This window comes from Ixodes scapularis, unplaced genomic scaffold (genome assembly GCF_016920785.2).
Source record: "Ixodes scapularis isolate PalLabHiFi unplaced genomic scaffold, ASM1692078v2 PGA_scaffold7__128_contigs__length_106722199, whole genome shotgun sequence".
In the NCBI taxonomy this organism is placed as follows: Eukaryota; Metazoa; Arthropoda; class Arachnida; order Ixodida; family Ixodidae; genus Ixodes; species Ixodes scapularis.
In genome coordinates, this window is record NW_024609882.1 from 73096477 (window position 1) to 73119938 (window position 23462).

The following is a 23462-nucleotide window of genomic DNA, read 5'->3' on the forward strand; positions in this document are numbered from 1 at the left end:
ACAAGCCAACAGTGTCCATTTTATGCCAGTACCATTAATATTAGAATGTCAACGGCACGGACAGGCCAACGTTGACCATTTTATTCCAGTGCTCATCCAATGTTAGCAAGCCAAGGGTACTCAAAGGCCAACATTGTTCGTTTTAGGCCAGTATTCATTCATCTAATATTCGCAAGCCAATGCAACTGACAGGCCAAGATTGCCATTTTATACCATTGTTCATCTAATATTCGAAGGCAATGAAACTGAAAGGCCAAAATTGTCCGGTTTACGCCAGTATTCATCCAACATTCGCAAGCCAATGAAACTTACAGGCCAAGATTGCCCATTTTATACCAGTGTTCATTCAATATTTGCAAGCCAATGGAACTGACAGGCCAACATTGCCCATTTTCTGTCACTGTTCATCCAATATTTGCAAGCCAATGGAACTGTAAGGCCAACAGTGACCATGTTTTGCCAGTCTTCATTCAATATTCGCAAGCGAATGGAACTGACGGGGCAAGATTGTCCATTTTATGTCAATGTGCTTCCAATATTGGTTGGTCATTGGAGAAGCTGCGCCATCAATGAAGATTCTATATTATGACATAGACAATATTGGGAGCAGATTGGCTAAAGTGGACCATCATTAAACCTTTTTTTGCCAATGCTCTTCCAATATTGGCCCAATACCTTGTGCTGTCTGGGACGTCTCGCCCGGGCGCTCGATCCTGCGGTTACACCGCCATCGACGACTGCAACGCTAGCTTCCTTCTATTTTGTTTTCAGCGCAAATTCGCCACATGAAACGTTCAGTTTCTTTTAGTTATTCGTCGCCTTATCAATTGCCATTCCTGACAATAGGCCTTCCAGGAAAGAAGAGAAGGGCACCCGAAAGGCCCTTCTCTTCTAACCAAGATTTGCTTTTATTTCTGACGCACGCCGGGAGATGGTGCGACCTAACAGGAAAAGCCGCGAAGCACTCGGCCGCGCGTTCGCGCCCCGCGCGAATTATCGCGCATTTTCATGCTCGCATTCTCGACCCTGGATAGCTCAGTCTGATAAACAAAAAAAAACAAAAATGAATAGCTCAGCCGGCGAATCACTCGGCTCACAATCCGAAGGTGGTGGGTAATGTTCCCTTCAGGGCGTAACGCTTTTCGGAATCGGTCTTCTGCTAGAGCGGACCGTTAAAGGCGGCCATTACGGCCAAACGAAACAAAACTTTATGTAAATAGAGAGAGAAAACACTTTTTGTGTTAATATTCACATTTCATTGTCTACACCCTGTTTCCTACTTGACTTGCAACGCTGTCAAAGCGGCTAGCGCTAGCATGGGGCTTGATCTCGTTGCTAATTTGCACGCGTTCTCAAGCAGCGTTGTGTATTAGGAATGAAAGAGAGCATAAATATTTGTTAAAGAGAAACAATACACTGTTTTTTTTTTAATTTTTTGTGCATGCCCAGAATAGTCAAGCGTGAGTTCGAAGTTTGTCAAACTTTTTCAGTAAGTGTTTGCAAAAGTCTATCCTTGCCGTACTCGATCGTTGGCAGGTACGCGACAACCCTAGTTCATCCCGTGAGGCACACTGCACTTACTTCTTGAATATTTCTTCGTAGATCCGGCGATCCAGGTGCTTGGAAAACATGTACACGAAGGGCGTCTGCTCTATAAGCTGCTGGGCCACGTAGAAATTGCGCACGCCTTCGCGTTCGCAGAAGGCAGCCATGTTGAAGAGCATGGAACCTCGCTCCATGGCCATGACGGCTTGCCGCTCCGCCACCTGTCGAAGGTTTCCATCGGAGAAGAAGGTGTGCAGGGGTACCATTCCCTTCTTCTTGCGGGCCATTTCCCATACTTTCTTCACGTGGGGTGAGCTTGAGTCCTGTGTCAAACGAGGTCCCGGCGCCAGGACTTCACATCCGTAGATGGGAGGCGACAAACACTCTAGTATCAAGGCAAACTGAAACAGGGTAGGAAAGGAAACACACAAAAAAGAAACGCGTTGTTCACTGTCGCTTCCTTTTTTGTTTCTTTTCTTTTCTTACCTGGCACTGATTAAGTTATATCAACTTTTCACCAGCTCGTATGCGCCCCCACCCTTCTTACAGTAATATCAGCGGGTGTAGGTAGCTAGCTGTAAAGGAGGTCACATAAAGCACGGCCAGAGTGGAGGCTCTGCTCAGAGTATACGCATTCAATGCATAGATTCTGTTTTGAGTACCGCCATTTCGCCAATTAGTTCAGAGCGGATGCGATGTACCTTTTCCGAGAAGAGATCTACGCATGTGCGAACTCAGGGAAGGTAACTTGGAGGCAGCGTTGGCAAACATATTGGCTATTTGTAAAGGAATCATTCCAATTTACGGTGCAATTACCGTGGCGATACGAGGTACCTCGTGCCTCACGAGCGGCGCGATTCGTTCCATGAAATAACGAAATAACAAACGACGTACATCTAATTTGTTTTTTTTTTTTTGCGGGATGCGATGTGCTAGATTTTAGTAACTAGGGGGCAAAGAGGAATATTGGGTGGCGTGACAAGTTCTGTGAAGGGAAAAGCAGGACGAACACGTCGAAACCTCTTCACAGAAAAAGTACCGTCCTTTTGGTTCAAAAGAACCATTAGCTAATTAAAAGGGGCTCATGAATTGGTTTCTTCAAGTAGAACTCAAGTGTTTCTTGTAGGAGTTTTTTTTTTTTTTTAATGGCATATTTTTGTTGGGCTTGAGTCAATAAAATTACCGGTTCTTGATGGCAAGACATTCTAGTAAACTCACAGGAAGAGTAATGCACGGCCACTGTTTTCTCTTCGTGAAAGAGCGCGGGTTATCATCGGGTTCTCACCTCCTCGATAAAATTTGTTTTAGGTTGCTCAGAGTCCGTACATATAGGAATCATTATAAAGAAACGATCTCAAAGTCCATTTGAGTGCCCCTTGAACGTACCGAACTAAGATGTACAGGTGTGGTCGAAGGCAGTGCAATTTGTGCATCAAAAGTTCAAAAAAGTGATTTGCCTGATTGAGTATGAGTTACACATGAAGAGCGTGAATTCACTGACGGTTTTTTGCTAGTGAACGGTGTCTGATTGACGGAACAACCAACATATGCAGGCGGGTAAGAGCTATGGCGCAGATACTGATCTCTGAAAGCAGATGTTCTTTGGTCAAACGCGGCGCAGGCTATTTTTTTTTTGTAGTGCACGATTTGGTTATTATTACTAATAAAACACATTGAACAAACATTTAATGAAACAAAAGATTTTTTTTTTTTGTGCGGCTCATTCGTTCATAAGTAGGGTTCTCTATTGTCGGTGTTTATTATTTTGTATTTCGAATGCGCTTTTTTTTGCGGGGGGGGGGGGGGGGGGGGTAGTTTTCTTACAGATTCATTTTTTTTTTGTAAACTGGTTATAACTTAGCCAAATTACACAAAAGCACCGAATCTGATGAGAAAAATTAACCCCGAAAAACGAGCACCCCCCCCCCCCTACCATCAACTTGAAAAACAAAAATAAACACCGAAAACGCGGAACTCCATTCATAAGTCAACAGCTGCCGTCATCTGTTGGCTACTGCACCAATCACACGCTTGTTGCTAGCGGTAGCCTCCATAGGAAGCGAAGTCACACTCTTCATTTCTTACACTTCACTCGTCTAGGCTCATTCCCTGAAATACTGACACACAAAGTAAAGCGTCTTCGGCCGCGTCGGTAAAAAAAATCTTCTCCTGATACGTTAGGAAACCGATTTATGCGGTTAATTTACACATCCAACGATCCCTTTGACTCTCGCATTAGTTGCGCGGAAGACAGTCCTTCTGCGTCCTTTGAATTCGTTTGTCCGCATAGAGATGGTCAGGCGATTGCATCTAAAGGGCACTTAGTGATACGCTACGCACCTTTCTCACCTGGAATGGCCAGTTTGAGATGGCTATAATCTAAAAAATACGACTTTCTAAGCTACAGTTGCAGAGTCACACTCTCACAAATAGGGGGTGCTGTACTTACACCCCTTATTCCCATATATGACACCCCAAAAACTATAATTCGACGTTCAATCCACTGTCGTAGAAGCGACAATATCGACTTTCATGATCGGCTTGATGTACGCATTAAAGACTAGAGGAAAACACTCAAGGTTTTGATGGCCCTGCTGCAGAAGCTACTGTTTTTATGCTGTAGTCGTTCATACAAACATTAGCTATTTAGTAAGTTATATGCCAAAGCCACCAAGCCGCTCCTAAAAGTTGGTAGCATCGGTTCCACGTCAGTGGTCTGAACCTCGAAATGGACCAAGAAGCATGGATTTTGGCGAAGCATTGGCAAATGGCGGCCGATGATCGTTTGGCCGATAGAAAAATAGTGGCCGTTCATCGGCTAATTTTAAGCCTATGGCTGATGGCCGGTAGCCATTGCCCCATGGCCAAAGATAGTCCAGTCATCGGCCAATGGCTTACGACTGTCTGGCCACTAACCAATTGGCCATTGCCAGCCATTGGCCAATGATTGGCAAACTCTGTGCTGCTTGGGGTTGTTTTGGGGTGTTATATGTGAGGCAAGTGGAGTAAGTACTACACCTCCTCTTACTGCGAGTGCAGCAACCTCAGGCAATATTGCTTTTTTTGTAAACGACTTTTTAAAATTTCTAGAGGACGTTTGTCGTAATTGGAGATAACACTTAGAATAATTGGTGACAATGATTTAAAGTGCCACGACGGCTGATGTGTAGTAAGTCGCAAGAGTAGTAGCTTTTTTAGAGGCTCCAGATGTACCAAAATGCTTCGGTTTCAACAAATCACTTATATCGTCATCGTTGAGGATCTTATCGAGGAGCAATTCAGATGGTGAGGACTCAACGAACCTTATCGAGCTGTTCGTAGTAAGTCCCCGCGGCAATGATAGGCCTGAGGTATGACCTAGCCGCCACGTCGACGATGCTGTCCGCGATGGGCACGGAGTTTCCGACTGCATGTCGCGACTTGAGGAGACTCGCGAACGTGTTCGACAAAATGACGACCGCTGCCAGCCAGACGCCGACGAGGAGTCGCTGCGATATGCGGGCGAACGGCTTGGGGAAACCTGGAATTGTAAGGAATAACGTCAAAGGAATTGAAGACGTCGGCGCGCTTTGAAACATGCCGCTACTGTAGGCACAACCACGCAAAAGCACAAACACGCACACGCTGAAGCACACACTCGCTCAAATGCACTTGCACACGCAAACAGGAACTCGCGTACACGCCCACGCACACGCAAGCACGCATACGCACGCACACCCGCGCACGCACATGCACACACAAGCACGCGCACACACGTACACAAAAACTTAATGCCATAGCCGTTCTCACACTCGCAAAGAAGGCAGCCGAAGAGCGTCCAGGCGTTCTCGTGAATCTGCGCCCCAAGACTTGAACCCCGGTTTCCGCCTTCTCTTGATTTTAACCAGTCCGGGAGAGAAATCAGGAAGGCAAGGACCAGAAGGGCTATGAAGAGCATCAGCCAGGTCTGAGTGAAGGAGATTAATGGAATTATATTTCGGTTGGCTATATTGGGAAGTATTGCGTTTGGGCTTGGTAATCAGGCCAAATTTCAAAGTAAACCTTTTCGTCAAAAATGTGTCTAGTTAGGAATAGGCTGACTAAAAAATAAAGCCCTGACCTAAGAATAAAAAAAAAAAATTCTCAACGTCTCCGAACAACCTTGGGACACTTTGGCGGTCAACTTGGACACCAGGGCGCAGTAGTGCGCTGCGTGTGCGACTGGCTGCGTCCGTGTTTCTCCATGATGTGGCGGAGCTCTTTGACGGCCATGTTTCGGAGAGTTTTCGACGACCTGTTGATATTTACTTTCCTTCTCTGGATGTACCATGATTCGAGATGCAGATGTTTCGACCAGTGTTGCTTTGTGCAGGAAGGGCACGCAGAGATGTTATTTCGCTACGTGTTCGGCGAGGGCACTTGATTCTAAGTCGCTTTTCTTCACGTCGCATTTGTGGTGGCGAATGCATTCTTGAAAATTTTTTATTTCACTAACGAAATCAGCCTGAAGCGTCTAAAATATTTTTAATTAAAGTTTTAGTTAGATTTTAGTTTTTCAGTTATCAAGTTAAATGTTAAGCTGCTTGTTTGTATAGAAGCTAGCGCCATCTTTGTCGATATGGCTGGGAAAAATTGGGCTCTAGACGGATTGATTGATTGATTGATTTGGGTTCAATGGCGCAGCAGTGACCAAGGCTATAACGCGTTAACAACTAGGACTATTGCTGAAATCAAGGTGAAAGAGAAGAAAGAACTATAGTAGCTTGTAATTTAATAAAACAATGATCATGAAAGTACAAGCGCATAAGATGTGGCAATGAATACGACAAACTATTAATATTATAGCTGGGTCGATTCCGGTATGTTTGAACAGACTATATTTTTAACTCGCTTTTTCGCTTATACACACAATGAGTGTTGGAAAAATAGCCAAAATGGCAAGCAAGAATGCGGCAAGGGAGGATTTATTGATCATGCAGTGGGGAGGGGAAAAGCAAGCCTCTAGAGAGAAGTGGCGTCACGGACGGATGTGACGCCACGATCGAAGCGTTGCCCAGGTCTATTATGTTAATCTTATATTTGGCGTTCCAAGAAAAACTGCCCATATCTTTCTAAAAAAAGGGTTGGTGTATGCAGTATATTTTATATAAAAAAAAGCTCTGTGGCGCTTAGTTGGGGGGGGGGGGGGGGGAATGATTGCGATCCCTCTCCCTCCATTTGAATCCGCCCCTGGAATACAGATATGCCTTATAATGAATATACAACCAGTCTGAATTCAGCCTTGTTGAAAGTTGCAAGATAAGCGTTCAACCTATTAGTGAGGGTAAAGCACTAAGCATAACGAACCTTGCGGTCGAACGCCTGCAGATATTCGAAAGCGTCGAAGCGAGCGGTCTCACTTCCCGATAGAATAGCGTTGTCTTGGTAGGACACAACGGGACCCAGACGAACAACCTTGCTTCGGGCGTACGAGCCGATGCTGAGCGAGAAGCACGCATCTGCTTCCTGAAAGAAATACAAGAACAAAAGGCTGTGCGAAGCGCAAGTTTGTCTGCTCCTTGCACAGGGGCTGCGATGATGTCCAAATCCCAAACTCTTATTGGCTGATTGAAAAAAAAAATAGATAGTAGACATCAACGCATCTAGCATTGAGAACTACCCCCTATCCGTTTAATCAAAACCAATCAGAGCTCGGCGTCGTTTTGAACTCGCCGCAAGTCCTGCGCAAGAAGCAGGCAAATTGCTCTCCGCCTAGATGCGCAAAAAAATTAAGAAAACGATGAGTGTGACGTCATATTGAGAGGTTTCAACACCATTGCGCGTGCCACTTGTCAGTGAATCCGTGCGGCGTTCTTGACCGCTCAGGTGGGGTTTGCGGAAGGCTCGGAAAAGGCCGAAATCTCTGCATAATACGCCACGATTTCTACTCCAACCGAACACTCCGAGAAAGAGGGGCTTCATCGTAATTTTTGAAAGCGCCGTGGTGACTATTTGGCGCATTACTCTGAAATAAAAATGTTATGCTTAAGATCCTGGAAATCAAAAAAAAAAGATTGCTTTTTTTTAATATTAAGTCGCTTTAGTTTATTTTTAAGTTGTCATTTTTTGTATTAGAAAGAAAGGCACGAAACACGTCTGCTCGTCTACTTTCCCCCACGCCACGCTAGAAGCAAATCGATGTGATCAACCGAAGAAAACAAGATAAATACCTGACTTACAGAAACCCGCCTGACAGTTTAGCCAATGACAAGGGCGAGCTCGGTGGCGCGGCCAACTTTTCCTAATTGGTTGAAATATGTATGCTAAACTCAGTTGAAGGTTCCGGAGCGCACCTGTCTGCAGTCTAAAGATGGCGGTTTTGAATAATATTGTTTTCTTTGTTCTTTTTGTTATTCACTCCGTCACCTGTGGCGAAATATAATTGGCGAAAGTTTAAAAATTCAGTTACCTTGTCGGTAGGTTACTCTATATAGATGCTTTACACACGCGCCAGATTAAAGCCGCCATTGCTGACCTTCTTTTGTCTTACAGAAATGACGATCCACTGAAACGGGCGTCCACGAACTTCCACAAATGCCAATTTTGAAAAGGACACAGTAGAATCTAATGCTTTTCGAGATGAACGCTTGACATTGCTTCGTTTTTAAATGTCAAGGTGAACAAAAACCTTAGCTCCGGAGCGAGGTGGAGAAACTTGCGGCCGTTGAAGGACGCAAACGTAGCCAAGACGTCGCGGGAGCGTTAGAAGAGGTCGGAGCGGGCAGCGCTGCACTGTGCGACGTAACGTAGACGCTGTTGTCAACGGCGCTGCACACCAGCTGTCAAGGAGGAGCGGTGCGCCCCTCTCCCCCTCCTCTCAGGTGTCGCACGCACCCAATGGGTTGTGAAGCGATAAAAAGTTGTTCCGGATTTGCCACTCCCAGGGTCTTTGTAAGCTGTCAGCGACTATCTACGGTCCTATTATGCATCCAAGAGTGTTTCATGGAATGTTCTTTAACAGGGGTATCCGAACCCCAAACCGGGGGTCAGATTCGGCCCGTGGAAACCTGCGGACCAGCCGGCGCCTGGACGCGGTTTTTGGATCCGAAGCCCGACCTGTGGCCTGCGGCCCTTCTTCCAGCAGTCCCACTGCTAGTCGCGCAACAGCGCGCGTCAAAAAACGGCTCCGCGAAGCGCTCGAAATGCGCAAACTAAGATACAACAAAGAACGAGAGAAACTGCATCGTAACACGGGTCCTCACGCCATATTATTAATTGAACCTTGTCATTACTAGCTTGCCATTCTTAGTCCTCTGCTTCGTGTCTGTATAGCCATGAAAAAATGCTGTTGCGTTTTCGTGACCACTGCGCTTAATTAGTGCCCGACGTTACGACTATCGCATATTGTCAGCATTAGTTTTATCATTCTCATTAGTCTTCTTTAGGTGCGCGAATGTGCTAACGTTCGCATGCGCTTTGAGTTATGCGTGTGAGTTTTCTTGGTCACAAGTGTTATGCAATGTCATATTTATCTAAATATTAAATTTAAATTTAAAATATAATTATTCATCCATCTTGATGCTCTCTTAACACTTATTCTTCGATTCATTTGTGTTCAAAAACTTATCTAGACTTAATTACTTCGTTTTTCTTTGTTTATAATCGCGCTTTTTTTTTTCTTTTTTGAGGTGCACTCGAGACTGGCAGATCGCTGATCCGACCCCTTAGCCAGAAAGTTTGGAGAGCCCTGGTCTAAAGACATTTCCGATGTGCGGTGAATGGTTCTAAGGCAACGCAAGTAGAGGCTGCCTTTTAAAGGGGAAACATGTGGCGGTGTGTGCCCATCGTTTTCATTTACAACTTCGGGGGACACTATTGAACCCGTGCTCCGAGCAACTTCAGCTGTTCAAATGATACGAAACACTCTCAGAGAGCAACGCTTGACGTTACTACGTTTTTGGATGTCAAGGTGAAAAAAACCTTTACTCCGGAGCGAGATGGAGTAACACTTGGCCGCTGCAGGGCACACACGCGACCAATACTTTGCGGGAGCGCAAGGAAAGGTCGGGGCGGGTAGCACTGCACCATGCGACGTAATGTGGACGCTGTCGTCGGCGGCGCTGCACACCAGCTTTCAAGGAGGGGCGGTGCGCCCCCTTCAGGTGTCGCACACATCCAATGGGTTGCGAAGCGATAAAAAGTTCCTCAAGACTTGCCACTCCCAGCGCTTTTTTTTTCTCTTTTTTTTTAAGGTCTCATCGGCCATTCATGATCACATTATGTGCCCAACCAAGTTTCGATACTTCTTTGCGACTGTCGTATCACATATTTCGGTAAAGCCCCTATCAGAGGGAGCGCTGCTAAACGCAACATTTAGTTGTTTTATTTTATTAAAAATTTGTTATCAAACAGGTTGTCCAAACGGCGAGCAAAACGTACCCCTTTTTGTAGAGCTCCGACCATGCCTGTCCATGTTCCATTGGGCAACTCAGTGCCATAGTTGGAGTGCGACACGCGACGCACCTCAAACCTGAAAACGACAGGTCCCGTGAGGGAAGTTGTAATTACAAATTAGTCACGCAAAAATATTTCAGTGATAGAATTTCTAAATGCTTGAGAAACCGCGCACGAGCAATTTTAGTCGAGATTCGTCGACACAAGTACTACCAATTACACGGATTTGTGTCCGGCTTGTTTGATCGATTCCAGGAAAAGCATTAGAGAATTGCGAGTTGCGAGTAATGTTCTTTTTATTAAAAAAATGAAAAGTTAAGTTTTTAATCGCTTAAAATACCTTTGCACAATTAAATCCAGATCAAATTGTGTTTTTATTTTCACATTTAGTGTTTAGCTGCTGGCTTGTGGTTCCTTGACATGTCAAGAACTTTATAAAAGGGGGGGGGGGGGTCTAAAGCCTCGCCAGGTTTTTTAGCTTTTTGCCTCTGCCTCTCATCCGGATATTATCTAAAAAATAAAGATAAAAGATACCTGATACTCTGACGTGAGCATAGCGAAGCTATCATTTCCCCACAATCCGCCATAATCATCTAACTTAGTATGTTAACCTAGGCTAATCCAACCTACCGAACTGGATTGAACTCAATTTGAAAAACCCAACTAATATTAACGTGAACTATCCTATCTTGACCTAAACATTACCAAACCTTTTATCTCGCAAGTTACGTACTTGAGCAGCCCAGACCAATGTTGAACACTTTACTAGAAACAAATAATCGATTGCAGTTACTCTTAGTTTTGCTTAAAAAGCAGTTATTTAGAGTGCTTGATTACTTCACAAGAAAAATAATTGACTGTTACTTGAAAACGCAACCCTTAATTTTTAACTACTTCAAATTCTCTGACCATCAAATCCTTCTGCCGATTTGAAAACGGTTATTTTACTCTAATCTAATATTGTTCAATATTACATTAAAATAACCGGATTACAAACTACTCCTCGTCTGCACCCGCCCCATTTTAGTAGACCGTCCTTATGTCAGAGACTTTATTCGTTGAGGATTCCTTGGTACGAAGGATAATTGACTGTTACTTGAAAACGCAACCCTTAATTTTACAACTACTTCAAATTCTCTGACCAGCAAATCCTTCTGGAAGAGGAGGGGAAGATAGTAACCTTTACTCGTAATTTTATTACTTTCAAAAATCATCATATTAATCTTGTGATCACTACATAATAAAGACAATAAAGTTATTTCAAAATTATCCCAAGAAAAATTGGATTACATGTAATTTGATAACTTGCAATCAGTACTGTACAAGGCTGGACCAGACTAATCTAAAGTTTCTTGAACCATTGGACAAGTACTAAAAAGTAATGGCTGCTTCGCGCGCTTTGCGTTTGAGTTCGCCCCACTGCATTGGCCCGCTTGGGACAGCTTGACAAGAAAACATACTCAGAGCCGTGTATTGGGAGAATTTGGCCATACATTGGTTTGAATAGGCGAGCATCTCGGGGCCAACCAGAGGCCGCCAAACAGCCCCTGGCGGTGGTCATACGCTCTAAATATGCGACTCGCCTAACTAAAGCCGCTTTAGCGTCGCTCGAGTAAGAAGGTGGCTCTTGGCGCCTGAACACTTGGCGCATGGGAGGTTTTCGTCACGTCCATATTCAACGGTGGAATGAACGAACGTGTGCTCCAAACCAGGGCCAACTTTCTAGAAACAGCGTCTCCGCTGAGACTAGGGGAAGGAAAGCACTGCCAAAGTCAGCGCACGAGCCGAGCGGGACTCAAGTCGCGTCTCAAGACGCTCGCGCGCCCCATCCTTTGCTCTGCTTTCTTTCTGCCGGTCTCAGCTGAGACGCTGTTCTAGCAGGCCTGCCCAGCGCAAACGGTCACCAAGAAACCGAGATTGACCTTTTCTATTTCATACTTTAAATACCGTTTCCAATATTGTGACGTCGTGGTCTGCTGATTGGTCAACACTGTGTCGCACCTTTAGTTTACGTTCTAACCACGGGGGGAGTATTCGGCGCCAGCGGCGGCCTTCGCTTCACCCATTGACCAAACTCTCCCAATATACAGCTCTGAACATACTGGCACCCTGGCGCCATCTATCTCGTGCAAAGTGTTTCAACGAAGACCTTAAAAAATACTTAACAGTAGGGTGGTTGAGAAAGCAAGGTACTCATAAACTGCCAAGTATGGCGGACATCAAGGGTTGCAATAGACGTGCTAATTACAAATAATTACCTAAAATTTATTAACGTTTTAATTAGTAAAGATAAACATAGGGTTTCAATAAAAAAAACTGTCCGGCATCATCGAAAAACAATAAATCAACTCATTTTACAAAGGTATAGGGTACATGTACGGCGTCTCACGGCGTTCGGAAAAAACGCGAAATTTGGACGAGTATCTTGGTTTCGGTTTTCTATCAGGGCTCGTTGTCGAACTGGAATCACGTCTCATTTCTTTCATTGAAATGTTTATACATATATTTTATGCAATTATTTATTTATTGCGTATGTATTTCTTTTTGGAATCATTAATGTTCGCCGTTTCTAACAGTTTAAGGTTTTCTGTTCTCAAACACAATAGCTTTTTTTTTCTTTTTTTTTTTTAAAGCGTTTGTCGAAACACCGGGTATACTGCTCGATTTTGTACTCACCATCTTTCCGCCTTGGGTGGGAAATAATTTCGCAATGTTATACGCCGACTTTTCTCGTAAAATAGTACGTAAATCTGTTCTCCCAAATACAAAAAAAAAAAAAAAATTCAGCTCGGTTTTACGCCGATTAGAGGTATTCCAAGATGACCCGATGGATGGCGCTAGTGAGCCAGTGTTTTCTCTCCACGTAAGCGGTGACAAGTGGACCCAATCGAGTCGGTCAGACCACCAAAAATCTGTCAAGCAGCCTTAGAGGGGGGGGGGGGGGGGGGGGGGTGCAATGATTTCCGGACTTCGGCCAAAAATTTGCGGAAGTTGCTTTCTGACACTTCTGAAGTAAAGAATAGAAAACTGATTTCGCTTAAGTGTCCTAGTTGTAAAAAAAAAAAAAAGATAAAGATTGGCGTTTCTGGCAACCCTCAACTCACTCCCAGCCTTCAGGGTCGCACCTGGTCCCCCTCCTAGTGACGTTACTCGGGATGCCGTGTAGCTTCCCGTGTACTCCTTCGGAGGGCGCTTCCTCTCTCTCTCTCTGCCGGCATCAGCGGGCGTTATGCTGCAGCTTAGAGCCGAGCGAAGTCACGTAATCTTTACGCCATAGTTACCTCGGCTGCCACTCGCGCCTGCAGGTGGAGGAAAAAGCTCGACTTTTGCTTTGCGATTATGCAGCGAAATCACGACATTTTTTTGATGAAGGAGATCTTTTCTCTATCCTCTGGGACACGATAAAGAAAGTAAAAATGACGAGATGCAAATTCTTTTAATCTTAAAATCGTTGCACCCCCCCCCCCCCCCTTTAAGGAAGTTACAGGACCTCTCATCCAGGAAATAATTAACATCGTGGACAAAGAATCTAAAGTTATTCGCTGTGGTATGCCCTCGCCGCTTATCCCCTGTTCTTTTGCCGAAATCTCGAATCTTCACGGTGTTTCGACTTTCATGTTTCGACTTCATGATGTTTCTACAACTCACGTCGCATTCATCGTATCCGCAATGGCGTCCAGTATTTTCCCAGTAGGTCCTCCCAGGGCAGGCTTGCCGTTCCGATAGACTGTGCGTTGGTACGGAAGTATCTGTACAGATCGGAGGGAGGGGCTACGTTATCGAGAAATCAAACGGTATACAGTGTCTCGGGCTCAACCTATACGCGTGACAAATTGACGCACATACGTTGATCCCATCAATGATCGGTTACGTCAACAGCAATGTGCCTCTAATCGAGCAAGCCTTTAAAGGAAGTGCTTATTCTTGTACACCTATCAGCCAACACACTGTTTTCAGACAAGCCCGCGTCTGCCCACACCGGGTGTGGGCACTGCGCGTGCGCACAAAGCAGATTCCATCAATGCGAAGCATGTGCGCATGCGCAATGCCGACAGCAGCGCCAACAGATTGGTGTGACGTCATAAAGTTCAGTTGGTCTATAATAACTTCAACCATACCTTGTTTCACTTTTAGCTCGACCGCAGTGGACGCAACGGTCCTAGAGAGCCAATCAGGCAGCGCCAAAAGTGTATCGTCACTGCTTCCATCGTTTTTTTGTTTTGTTTTGTTTTTGTATTTTTTTTTTTGCGTTTGCTACTACCATCTAAACCAATCACGCATGCGCCTGGACCGTACGATATATTTCTGTGCGTGATTGCATAATCGCTGCTTGTAAATCCACATAGAAAACGAGCTCCTTGACTATGCGTTTTTTGAAGCTGCTTGTTGGCTCAATCGGAACTTCGGTCGGACTTGAAGTGGAACCACGCATACGGACATTTTGTAGCATGTTGTCACCGACGGCTTGAGAAACGCAGATCGTGAGTCATCACGACACGCCTCTCAATTCGTGATTCACTGTATGGCGTTCGTGCGTACTTAAGCAGCATTCTCATTGGCTGTAGCAATAATGAGATGCTATAGGATCTCGCCACGCCGTGTGTCACTTAAGTTGTCTGACTAAACGCGAATGAAATATGAAGTTATAAGAACATTTCCATACGTCGGCGCTTCAAAGTTAAGTCATAACTTCTAACGACACCACGGCAGGCTGAAAAACTGAAGAGGATAATAATTTTTTTTACAGAAAAGTTGAGTTGGTGTATGTCACCATACACCAACTCAACTCTCGTATACTTTATGCCCCGGCGGTGGTGCTTCGGCCGCTCTTCCGGTCTTGGGCATGTGGCACGAAACGCCATAGCGTCTTGGCATTCCTGCGTTGTTTTTGTAAGAAACCAGCCTTTTTCTTCCGCGGAATTCTGTTGACTGAGGTTGCAGCGGATGATATGGAAAGAGTGTCAAGGTCTGTTATCACATGTTTTCTGCCTGCCCGCTTTACCCGAGAACGCGGATAGACGTCGTGAAAAGGAAAACAAAAAAAATGAAAGCCGTTTACAAATCCCTGTAACGCCGAATTGGAGCGCAGCTCTTAAGAAGGAGGAGGGAAGGGTACTGAGGGGGGTCACGTCACCTGCGGGTAGTCACGTGATCTCGGGGGGGTCACGTGACCGCGGGGGGGGCCACGTGACCTCGGGGGGTGGGGTCACGTGACCTCGGGAGGGGGGGGTCACGGGACCTCGGGGGGGGGGGGGGGTTACGCCGACGCCGACGCCGCTCAGGCTGGAAACGGGCCCCTGAGAGCTGCGCTCTAAAATTAAAGTTGTTTACGAATCTTTGTAAGGCCAAATTAGAGCGCAGCTCTTGAGAAGGAGGAGGGGAAGGTAGGGAGAGGAGGGTATGCCCTCGTCCTTCTCCTCAGTACCTTCTCCCCTCTTCCTCTTTTTTCTCTACCCTCCTCCTCCTCTCCCCTCCTCGTCTTGCGTACCCTAGCATCCTCTTCCAAACTACTCTCCCCTCCTCCCACAGTCTCCCCGCTAAATTTAGCTGGAAAATTGACACCACGTGACGTCGACACCAGTTTAGTTGAACCACTAAATTTAGCTTGGAAAATGACGTCCCAAGACTAGGTGTCACGTCACCTATGAAGAAATTCAGTTTCTACGCTAGATTTGGCGGAAAAATTGACGTCACGTGACCTCTACACCAATTTAATTTCCCGAATTCAGCGGGGATTTTTCCCGTTGAATCTACCCGAGAAACGGTATTTGTCTGCTAAATTTAGCGGGGGAACTGAGTTCGTGTTGGGGTCACGTGACGCAAGTTTTCCCGCTAAATTTAGCGCGGTTACGCCGACGCTGAAGCTGTGAAACACGGAAACGGGCGCCTATAGAGCTGAGCTCTAAAACTATAGACGACGTCGGACCACTACCACTTGTGATGAAAGCACATTCATGTGAGTTCCCAAAAATCTGTTTCACAAGCTTATTGTTGTTGTGTATTTTTTTTTTTTGCTGTTGTTGTTGTCTGTCGTTTGCTGTTTGTTGTTTTTGTTCCAATGCGAACGCGGCGACATGTCAAGTGATTTGCACTGCTTGGATTGATTTCAGTGGCTCTCCGTCTTCATATTCAAGCGACAACGGACCGTAGACCAGGCGAAGACTATACGCGTCCAGGACACGGTAATTGTGATACGAACTATTTGTAGGCTTCTAACGACTTTTAAACTTGGTGTGTGAGTTAGCTAAATCGGCTCTCTGTTGACGGTAGATACAAGGTGTCATTGATCGTTTTAACTCTTGGCGATCGCCGATTTCTTGTTCATGATTCGCAGATCTGATTCAAATTGTGATTTGAACTTTCGTCCTCGAGTACCGCAGTTTTCGTCTACGCTTCTTTACAACCCGAACGACGTCGAAGCTAAAAATAACGAGCAGAACGTCGTCAGCGAATAAGGTTTTGGCGTCCATTCTGCTGAGTCCACCCGAAACAAACCGCCCTTTGTCACCTTATTTACGAGATGTTCGGCAGCTTAACGTGCCTTGTACTTGTCTAAAGTAATCAAACAATGCCAGGAAAATGTACAGTAAACAACTAAATTAATGTTAAACTGAAATAAACGGTTTCATGACGCGAACTTGTGCCTACATTACCAATTCAGAAAAAGGTGGAGCACATCTTTGTGGGAGGCGTAACACCGACTGCCCCGGTGTTTCCAGTCATTGCTTTTTTTTTTTTTTTTTTTTTTACAAACAAAGAAGTATGAAACACTTCAAACGGCAACAAGAGATACGCTACACGATTCTACTACAACTTTCTAGAAGAGCTAAGAAGGTTAAAAAGAAGAATTTGGCTGGTGGGGCTCGAACAATCAAAGATCCCGAGCAGTTCAAGAACGCCATAGCTAACATTGTAGAAATAAGAGTCAATTTACTGTACTAATAACCACTGCATTTTTTAACTTTATACTTACACATTGTACCCACTCCCCTCTCTAATGCCTTTGGCCCTGAGGGTATATGAAATAAATAAAAATAATAAATAAACTCCGTGCCCCCGGAGTGGTAGCCGCGCGCAATGACATGTTAGCCATGTACGCTGCAGTTCGTATAAGGACAGGACGCGCGTTTAAAAGTAAATATATCACGTTCTAGCAACTCAGTCACTTCAAATTAATAAATATAATTTCAAAATTCACTCTGAATAAAAGCTGGTGATCAACACTATCCTCTCAATTACCCTCCCAAATCGCTAACCAGCATGCCATGCTAAGTTTCTAGGGCATATCTTATCTTCAAGGCTCGCCGACTTTTAGGAATCAAATATATTTTTCTCGCCGGCGCAACACGGCTTTTTGATTTTTTTTCCCTGTGAATCTCAGCTACTTACGACCTTCACGTTTCCTTGATGGTAGTTCCCAAGCTGATTGCATATTTCTTGATTTTTCCAAAGCATTCGATAAGTTGTAACATAAGCTACTACCGCATAAATTAAGTTCACTAAATCTTGATTCCAACAGAGTTTCTTGGATTCATGCTCCTTTAACTAACCGGTTTAAAATTTTTATTTGTAAAGGAAACTTCCTCACCTTTAGTTTCTGTAATGTCCGGGGTCCCTAAAGATTCTGTAGTGGCCTCTCTCGTTTTTTACTTATATTAACGACTTGCCTCCCTGTGTTTCATCCTCAATTTGTTCACTTGCCGATAACTGCGTTATCTATAGTGAGGTGAGTAATGATTCCGGATGTATATTTTATTCAATTTGATATTAACTGCCTGCTTGAGTAGCGTTACTTAAATAACAGAGAACTTAACACAGGTAATGAGAGTTTCTCGACATCCCAATGACTTGTGATTTTTCTAGCCAAGCTACACTTCTTAACAGCAGGTATCATCATACAAATACTTGCACGTTGGTATTTCTTCTAACCTTGTCTTGGGACATTCATATTCAATACATAACAACTGAATGGCAATCGAATGTTACGATTCATAAAACTAAACTTTACGTCCGTCCCCATGACTCTGAAGCTACTTCTGTACAAAGCTCCTGATCGCTCCAAACTGGAATATGCCTCCTCAATTTGGGACCCCGATATTGAAATAATATTACATGCAGTGAAAGAAATTCAAAATGAATATTTTCGCTTCGTACTTACTATCATCGCACTGCCAGCGTAAATTTTATTAAATGTAGTTTGAACCTGCCTAACATCCCAACACGCAGGGAACTCTCTCGTTTGTGACGATTTCACAAATTCTATAATAATCCTCCTTTACATGAAAAACTACTAAACTTCGTTTCACTTTGAGTTCAGACGGAGTCGACGCTATGAGCTGATGGGACAGAACAAACAGCGTCAAAAGCGCACTATCCATGGTGCTTTCTTCATTCTTTCTCTGCGTGTCGTGTTCTATCATCGGTGAACCAATCGTAAACAGCAGAGGCCAGCGGCTTGCACTTTTAACGCTGCTTGATTGGTGCCACTAACTCGTAGCATTAGCTGCGTCTGGACTTAAGCTGAAACCAAGTATAATACCTCGCTTATACATAGCACCGGGTCTCGATCAGCAACACAAGATAGGAGATAGGCGTACTATCGTGTAAAACTACGGCTTTTCACAATTCATTCCTATACCAAACTACGCCTTCTTGGAACCACCTTCCAGCGTCGCTGGGAACTTTATTTGGTGACGTCGCTTTTGAATTTGCCTTAACATTGACACTATTTCAGTGACTTAATACATATAATTATTGCATTTTTCTATTTGTTTTTGTTTGTTTTTCTATCTATAACTTTAACCCTCTAACCTCTGCAATGCCTCTGTGGCCTTAAGGGTATTTGAAGAAAAACATGAAAATATATATTGCCAGGACGTTTATCATGGTCTTATGTTGACACATGAGGCAAAAAGAGGGCATGCTGACGAAGTGACCGTTGGGGCGCCTGATCTGACGAAGAAGTATCCCGCACTAGCTCTGACTGGCGTGAGCCTCCCGCACTAGCTCTGACTGGCGTGAGCCTCCCGCACTAGCTCTGACTGGCGTGAGCCTCCCGCACTAGCTCTGACTGGCGTGAGCCTCCTGCACTCGTCCAGTATGTGCTTTGCCGGCCGGCTCGCGTAGCCCGCAGCCAGTACCATATGCCCCCATCTGCGAAAAGGACATCCTTGCCGTTCTCGTGGCGGCTGTAGGGTTTCATTCGTGTGACGTGGAGGACTTTGGAATTGCGGGTTCGGCCGTCAGTTGGTGGGTTGAGGAGCTGAACGCGGTGGTTGATGGGTACCGTCTGTTGGACGACGCGGTAGGGCCCTTTATAGCGTGGTAGAAACTTTTGGCGTAAATTAGTCTTGCGCAGGGGGAAAGCGACGAGGACGTCGTCTCCAGTGGAGTAGTTGACGTTGCGATAAACTTCGTCGTAGCGTATTTTTATTTCTGCCGTTGCTCTGATATGCGACAGTGGGCTAGCCGGCAGAATTTCTGGGTGTTTGAAATAGCGTCCGCCACAAATTTGTCTCAGTATTGAAGCTATCCCTAGGGAACGGTGGAATCCAGGGTGCAAGATGCGTCATGTCTATTGAAGCTATTCCTAAGAAAAGGTGGAATCTAGGGTAGAAGATGCTTCATGTCTATAGAGAAGATAGAAACGACAAAACCCCGTGCTATCTTGGCGTCCGCTGTTTTATGCGAATGTTATGAAGGGCATTATGCTAACTAAGTTGGTGTGATTTTCTGGTATGTACATTGCATTTATATTGGCTAATGGTTGATGGAACTGCTCGGTCAGTACATTTGTCTGAGTGTGATACGCGGTCGTGGTACGATGTGATGTTGCAGGCACTAAGTAACGCCTCCACGGGGGTAGACAGGAAGGACCGTCCGCGATCACTTATGAGATTACGTGGAGCACCGTGGTGGAGAACCACCCGCATAAGCAGGAACTTAGCAATTTCGGGTGCTGTGGCGTTGTGAAGGGCCGCAGTTTTGAGGTAATGTGTTTGATGGATGATAGCCGCAATTATCCAGATGTTCTGGGAGGTGTATGTCGGAAGGAATCCAAAGAGGTAAACTCCCACAGCGTCGAATGGTAAATTAGTTGGAGCTATATGTTGGAGAAGTCCTGGAGGAGACGACGTGTGACGCTTTTGATGCTGGCAGGGGTGGAAACTTCTGACGTACTTTCGTACGGTATACATTCCGAGCCAAAAGAGCCGATGTCAAACTCTTGTGTAGGTTTTTCGGAAATCCAAGATGAACGGCAGTGGGGTAATCGTCTAGATGTTATATTATTTCTAGTCGGAGGCGTTGAGGGATGACCAGAAGCCAACTGCTTACCTTGTTGGTCATACATTTAACGAGACAACATCCCGTCAATAGTTTGAAAAACCATGACGCTTTAATAATAAAACGTAAATTTTGGGGCGGATTGGTGACATTAAAGTGGGAGATTATTCGATTTATCCACGGATCTGCACGCTGCTTGAGAGACAAAATCTTGCAACAAATAGGAGCGATTGAGGATGTGGTGTCTGTGTCAGGTGCAACTCTAGCAGTGTTAAAAAGAAGTGGACACCGAGAGACGGAATTAGCGCCTTGATGTTTTCCACTACTTTTGTGTTCAATATAAAATTCCTACTCAAGGAGTTTTAGCGGCCATCGTCTGAGACGTCCGGTTAGTTCCTAAGGGTTGTAAGCCAGCAGAAAGTGTGGTGGTCTGTTACCACTTCGACGTATTTTTCATAGAGTTGTGGTCGGAATTTGAAAATATCTCAGACTACGGCAAGAGCTATAAGAAGTAACTTGTTCGTTCGGCCAATATTTTTTTTTTATATTTTAATAGCTCAGCGCCAAGGACAAAGCCACTTGCATCAGTATTAATAATTGTAGTAGCAAAAGGGTCAAAGTGGCCTAAAATTGGCAGAGTTGTGAGGATTGACTCCAAGAGGGTAAATGTATGCAGGTATTGATTGGACCTTTGCAACAACGCGGCTTTTTTGGTAGTAATTAGTGGAAGGGGCTTGCTATTTTGGCGAAGTTACAAACACAACGACGGAAGTATGAGCAAATCCCAATAAAACCGTGAAGTTGTTTAATGTTTACGGTGTTTAGAGTAGTCGGCCACTAATCAAACTTTGCCAGTATCAGTGCCGTTTCCTACTGCATTTAAAATGGGACCGAGAACATTTATCTCCTCACCAGCAAATCATTATTTCTTTGTGTTGATCTTGAGACCGGTGTTTCGGAGACATGAAAGACCTGCTGAGAGTAAGTGGAGGTGATCGAAAAAGTTTTTTTTTTTTTTAAATTGTATTGTTGTCTAAATAACATAAACAAGTTTTCCACTTGAGACCTCTTAGGAAAGAGTCAATTATGCGTTCAAAGGTAGCTGGTGCGTAACAGAGCCCGAAAGGCATTACGTTAAATTCATATAAATTATCCGGTGTGGTAAAAGCTGTTTTGCTTTGTCTTATTCGGCTACCGGTATGCATTCGGCTACCGGTATTGATATTAGCTGTGTAAGTCTCGCCTGGCTATTGTACGTGAAGGTTGTGGCAATATTCTACTGTGTGGAGGCGATTTTCAGGCCTGCCGTATATTTCCTTAGCACAGGCTGTAAACGCTTCCCGTGTGTGCCACTCCGTCTCCTGATTTAGATACCAAGTTGTGGCATCATCCGTGAAGTACAATATATTGTTGGCCAATTTACTGGCGTTAACCTACCGGTTGTAAGGGCTAATCTGCACGTAGCAGTCTAGCCAGTCCTTGATTTTTTTCATCTTCTAGAGTCTGGACCATAGAAGACTTTCGAAACCTTTTAGCACGAGGATGGATGTCAAATGGGCCAAAACTGTGGAGGCTGTATTGGGTTGCAACCTCCGGCCGTGGGTGTGATGACGGCGGGTGAGAGAGGTCGAGAGATGCCAGAGGGTGGCGAGTGTGCGGCCGACGTACTGGGCTGAGATAGAATGCCATTACGAAGTCCCGTCGTCCTACCTGAGGGTCAAGAAAAAAAATCGGAGCCCGCATCTCCCCGAGGATGTCACGACGTTTATTGCGCTCCTATGTTGGCACTCGATGCAAAGACAGGGCATGCTGATGACGTGACCATTGCGGCGTTTGCTCTGGCGAGGAGGTATCTGGCCTAGCTCTGGCTGGCTATAGAGCCTTCTGCGCTCGTCCCGCGTGCTGTGCAGGCCGGCTTGCATTGCATACTCCGGTGCCTTTAACAATATGAATCATGAATGTTTAAACCTTCTCTAAAGTTAATTCAGTGAATTATGAATTTTTTTATTCTAGACTTTTACAATTTCATAGTCAGTAATCCTCAATTTATATTAATCTGCACTAAAATCATACACTAAGTAAAAGCATCATGATGAATTGAGGTGTTGGTTGTCACAATATGCCACTTTTTAGATATCATAAATTCAATACCGACAAATGTTGGTCCTGTGTTGTTTTTAAATAGTACTGGATCTGCGTTGTTAAACATGGCATTTAAAGAGCAGTAAGAAGAGAAACAAATAGTTGCTAAAAAAAAACCTTCCCAAAATTGAAGAAAACTCGGAACGCGGCAAATTCTATTTTTTATTTTAAAAAGTTATTTTTTGTTCGTTTGTATTTTTTTTAAGAAACGATGATTTGCACGTTGCACAACGGGGATACAAAAGTCTCGTTAAGGGAATATTTGCGACTTTCGTATCACAACTTCCTGGTGTATTTTCTATCTTTAATACATGGTATGGAACTATATTTTCATGTTCACAAATGCCTTTTTTGCAAAAGTGTTTATATGAAAGGTAACATCCGGTCTCTAATCCTGACTTACCTCGTGATAAATCACCTTGACAACCGGTGGAGTTGAAATGGCCATTCCGGAGATCGGTTTGAGCAGGACCTGCAAGTACAGCGCAAAACACGTGGAGTTTTCTTAGCAATTAGGCACTGATGAAACGCAAGACGCAGTAGGATTCGGGCCTCTTAATATTGTTCCGCAACCACCGAGACTGAAGCAGTCGATACGATCGAGGAAAGAATAATTAAGAATTAAGCTCTGCACTGAGTTTCTGATGCGGTCAATGGATGTAGTGTCGTATATTTTTTGGATATCAGAATATTTGAACTTGTGCGAAGATCCTGATTCCGAGCGCGGTAGTGCATTGTTCGCAAAAGGTTAATTCGAACTCTAAACCAGTTTTCCGAGTGAAAAAAAAGGATAGGTATAAACAATGCTTGGTCCAATAAACGCATATGATCAAACAACATATCAAAAGAACATATAGGAACCTCACAAGAATATATAAGATCAATATAAGATTAGACAACAAGTTATAAGAAAATTATGCGTTTCTCATACCATCTAATATATTCTTGCGTGGTTCTTACATGTTCTCATGTGATTTTACTTGATAATATGCTTTTATTCGACAGTAAAATGTTTTATACATATAGGTCTTTTCAAAAAGGTTAAAGTGGATCTGAAGAAATCGTGCACCAATTTCATC

General features: G+C 44.4%; 1 protein-coding gene across 1 annotated transcript; it reads right to left on the minus strand.

Moving 5' to 3' along the window:
* Nucleotides 1-1577: 1577 nt before the first annotated feature.
* On the minus strand, nucleotides 1578-21734 carry LOC121048553 (glutamate receptor ionotropic, kainate 5). The gene is made up of 6 exons (XM_042286273.1): nucleotides 21679-21734; nucleotides 9943-10033; nucleotides 6871-7029; nucleotides 5305-5491; nucleotides 4848-5065; nucleotides 1578-1946 (listed from the first exon to the last, which is right to left on the minus strand). Exons 1-6 carry the CDS (start codon nucleotides 21732-21734, stop codon nucleotides 1578-1580), a joined length of 1080 nt encoding a protein of 359 aa, XP_042142207.1.
* Between the last annotated feature and the right edge of the window lie 1728 nt (nucleotides 21735-23462).

What these genes read in the sequence shown, in the direction of transcription:
- LOC121048553 (XM_042286273.1), bottom strand. Translation starts at nt 21,734, where the DNA reads ATGAAAAAAATCAAGGACTGGCTAGACTGCTACGTGCAGATTAGCCCT. An exon ending in CAGATTAGCCCTTACAACCG is followed by an intron (nt 10,034 to 21,678) that starts GTAGGTTAACGC and finishes TGTCGTTTTCAG; the next exon opens with GTTTGAGGTGCGTCGCGTGT. An exon ending in TGCAGGCGTTCGACCGCAAG is followed by an intron (nt 5,492 to 6,870) that starts GTTCGTTATGCT and finishes TCCTTCACTCAG; the next exon opens with ACCTGGCTGATGCTCTTCAT.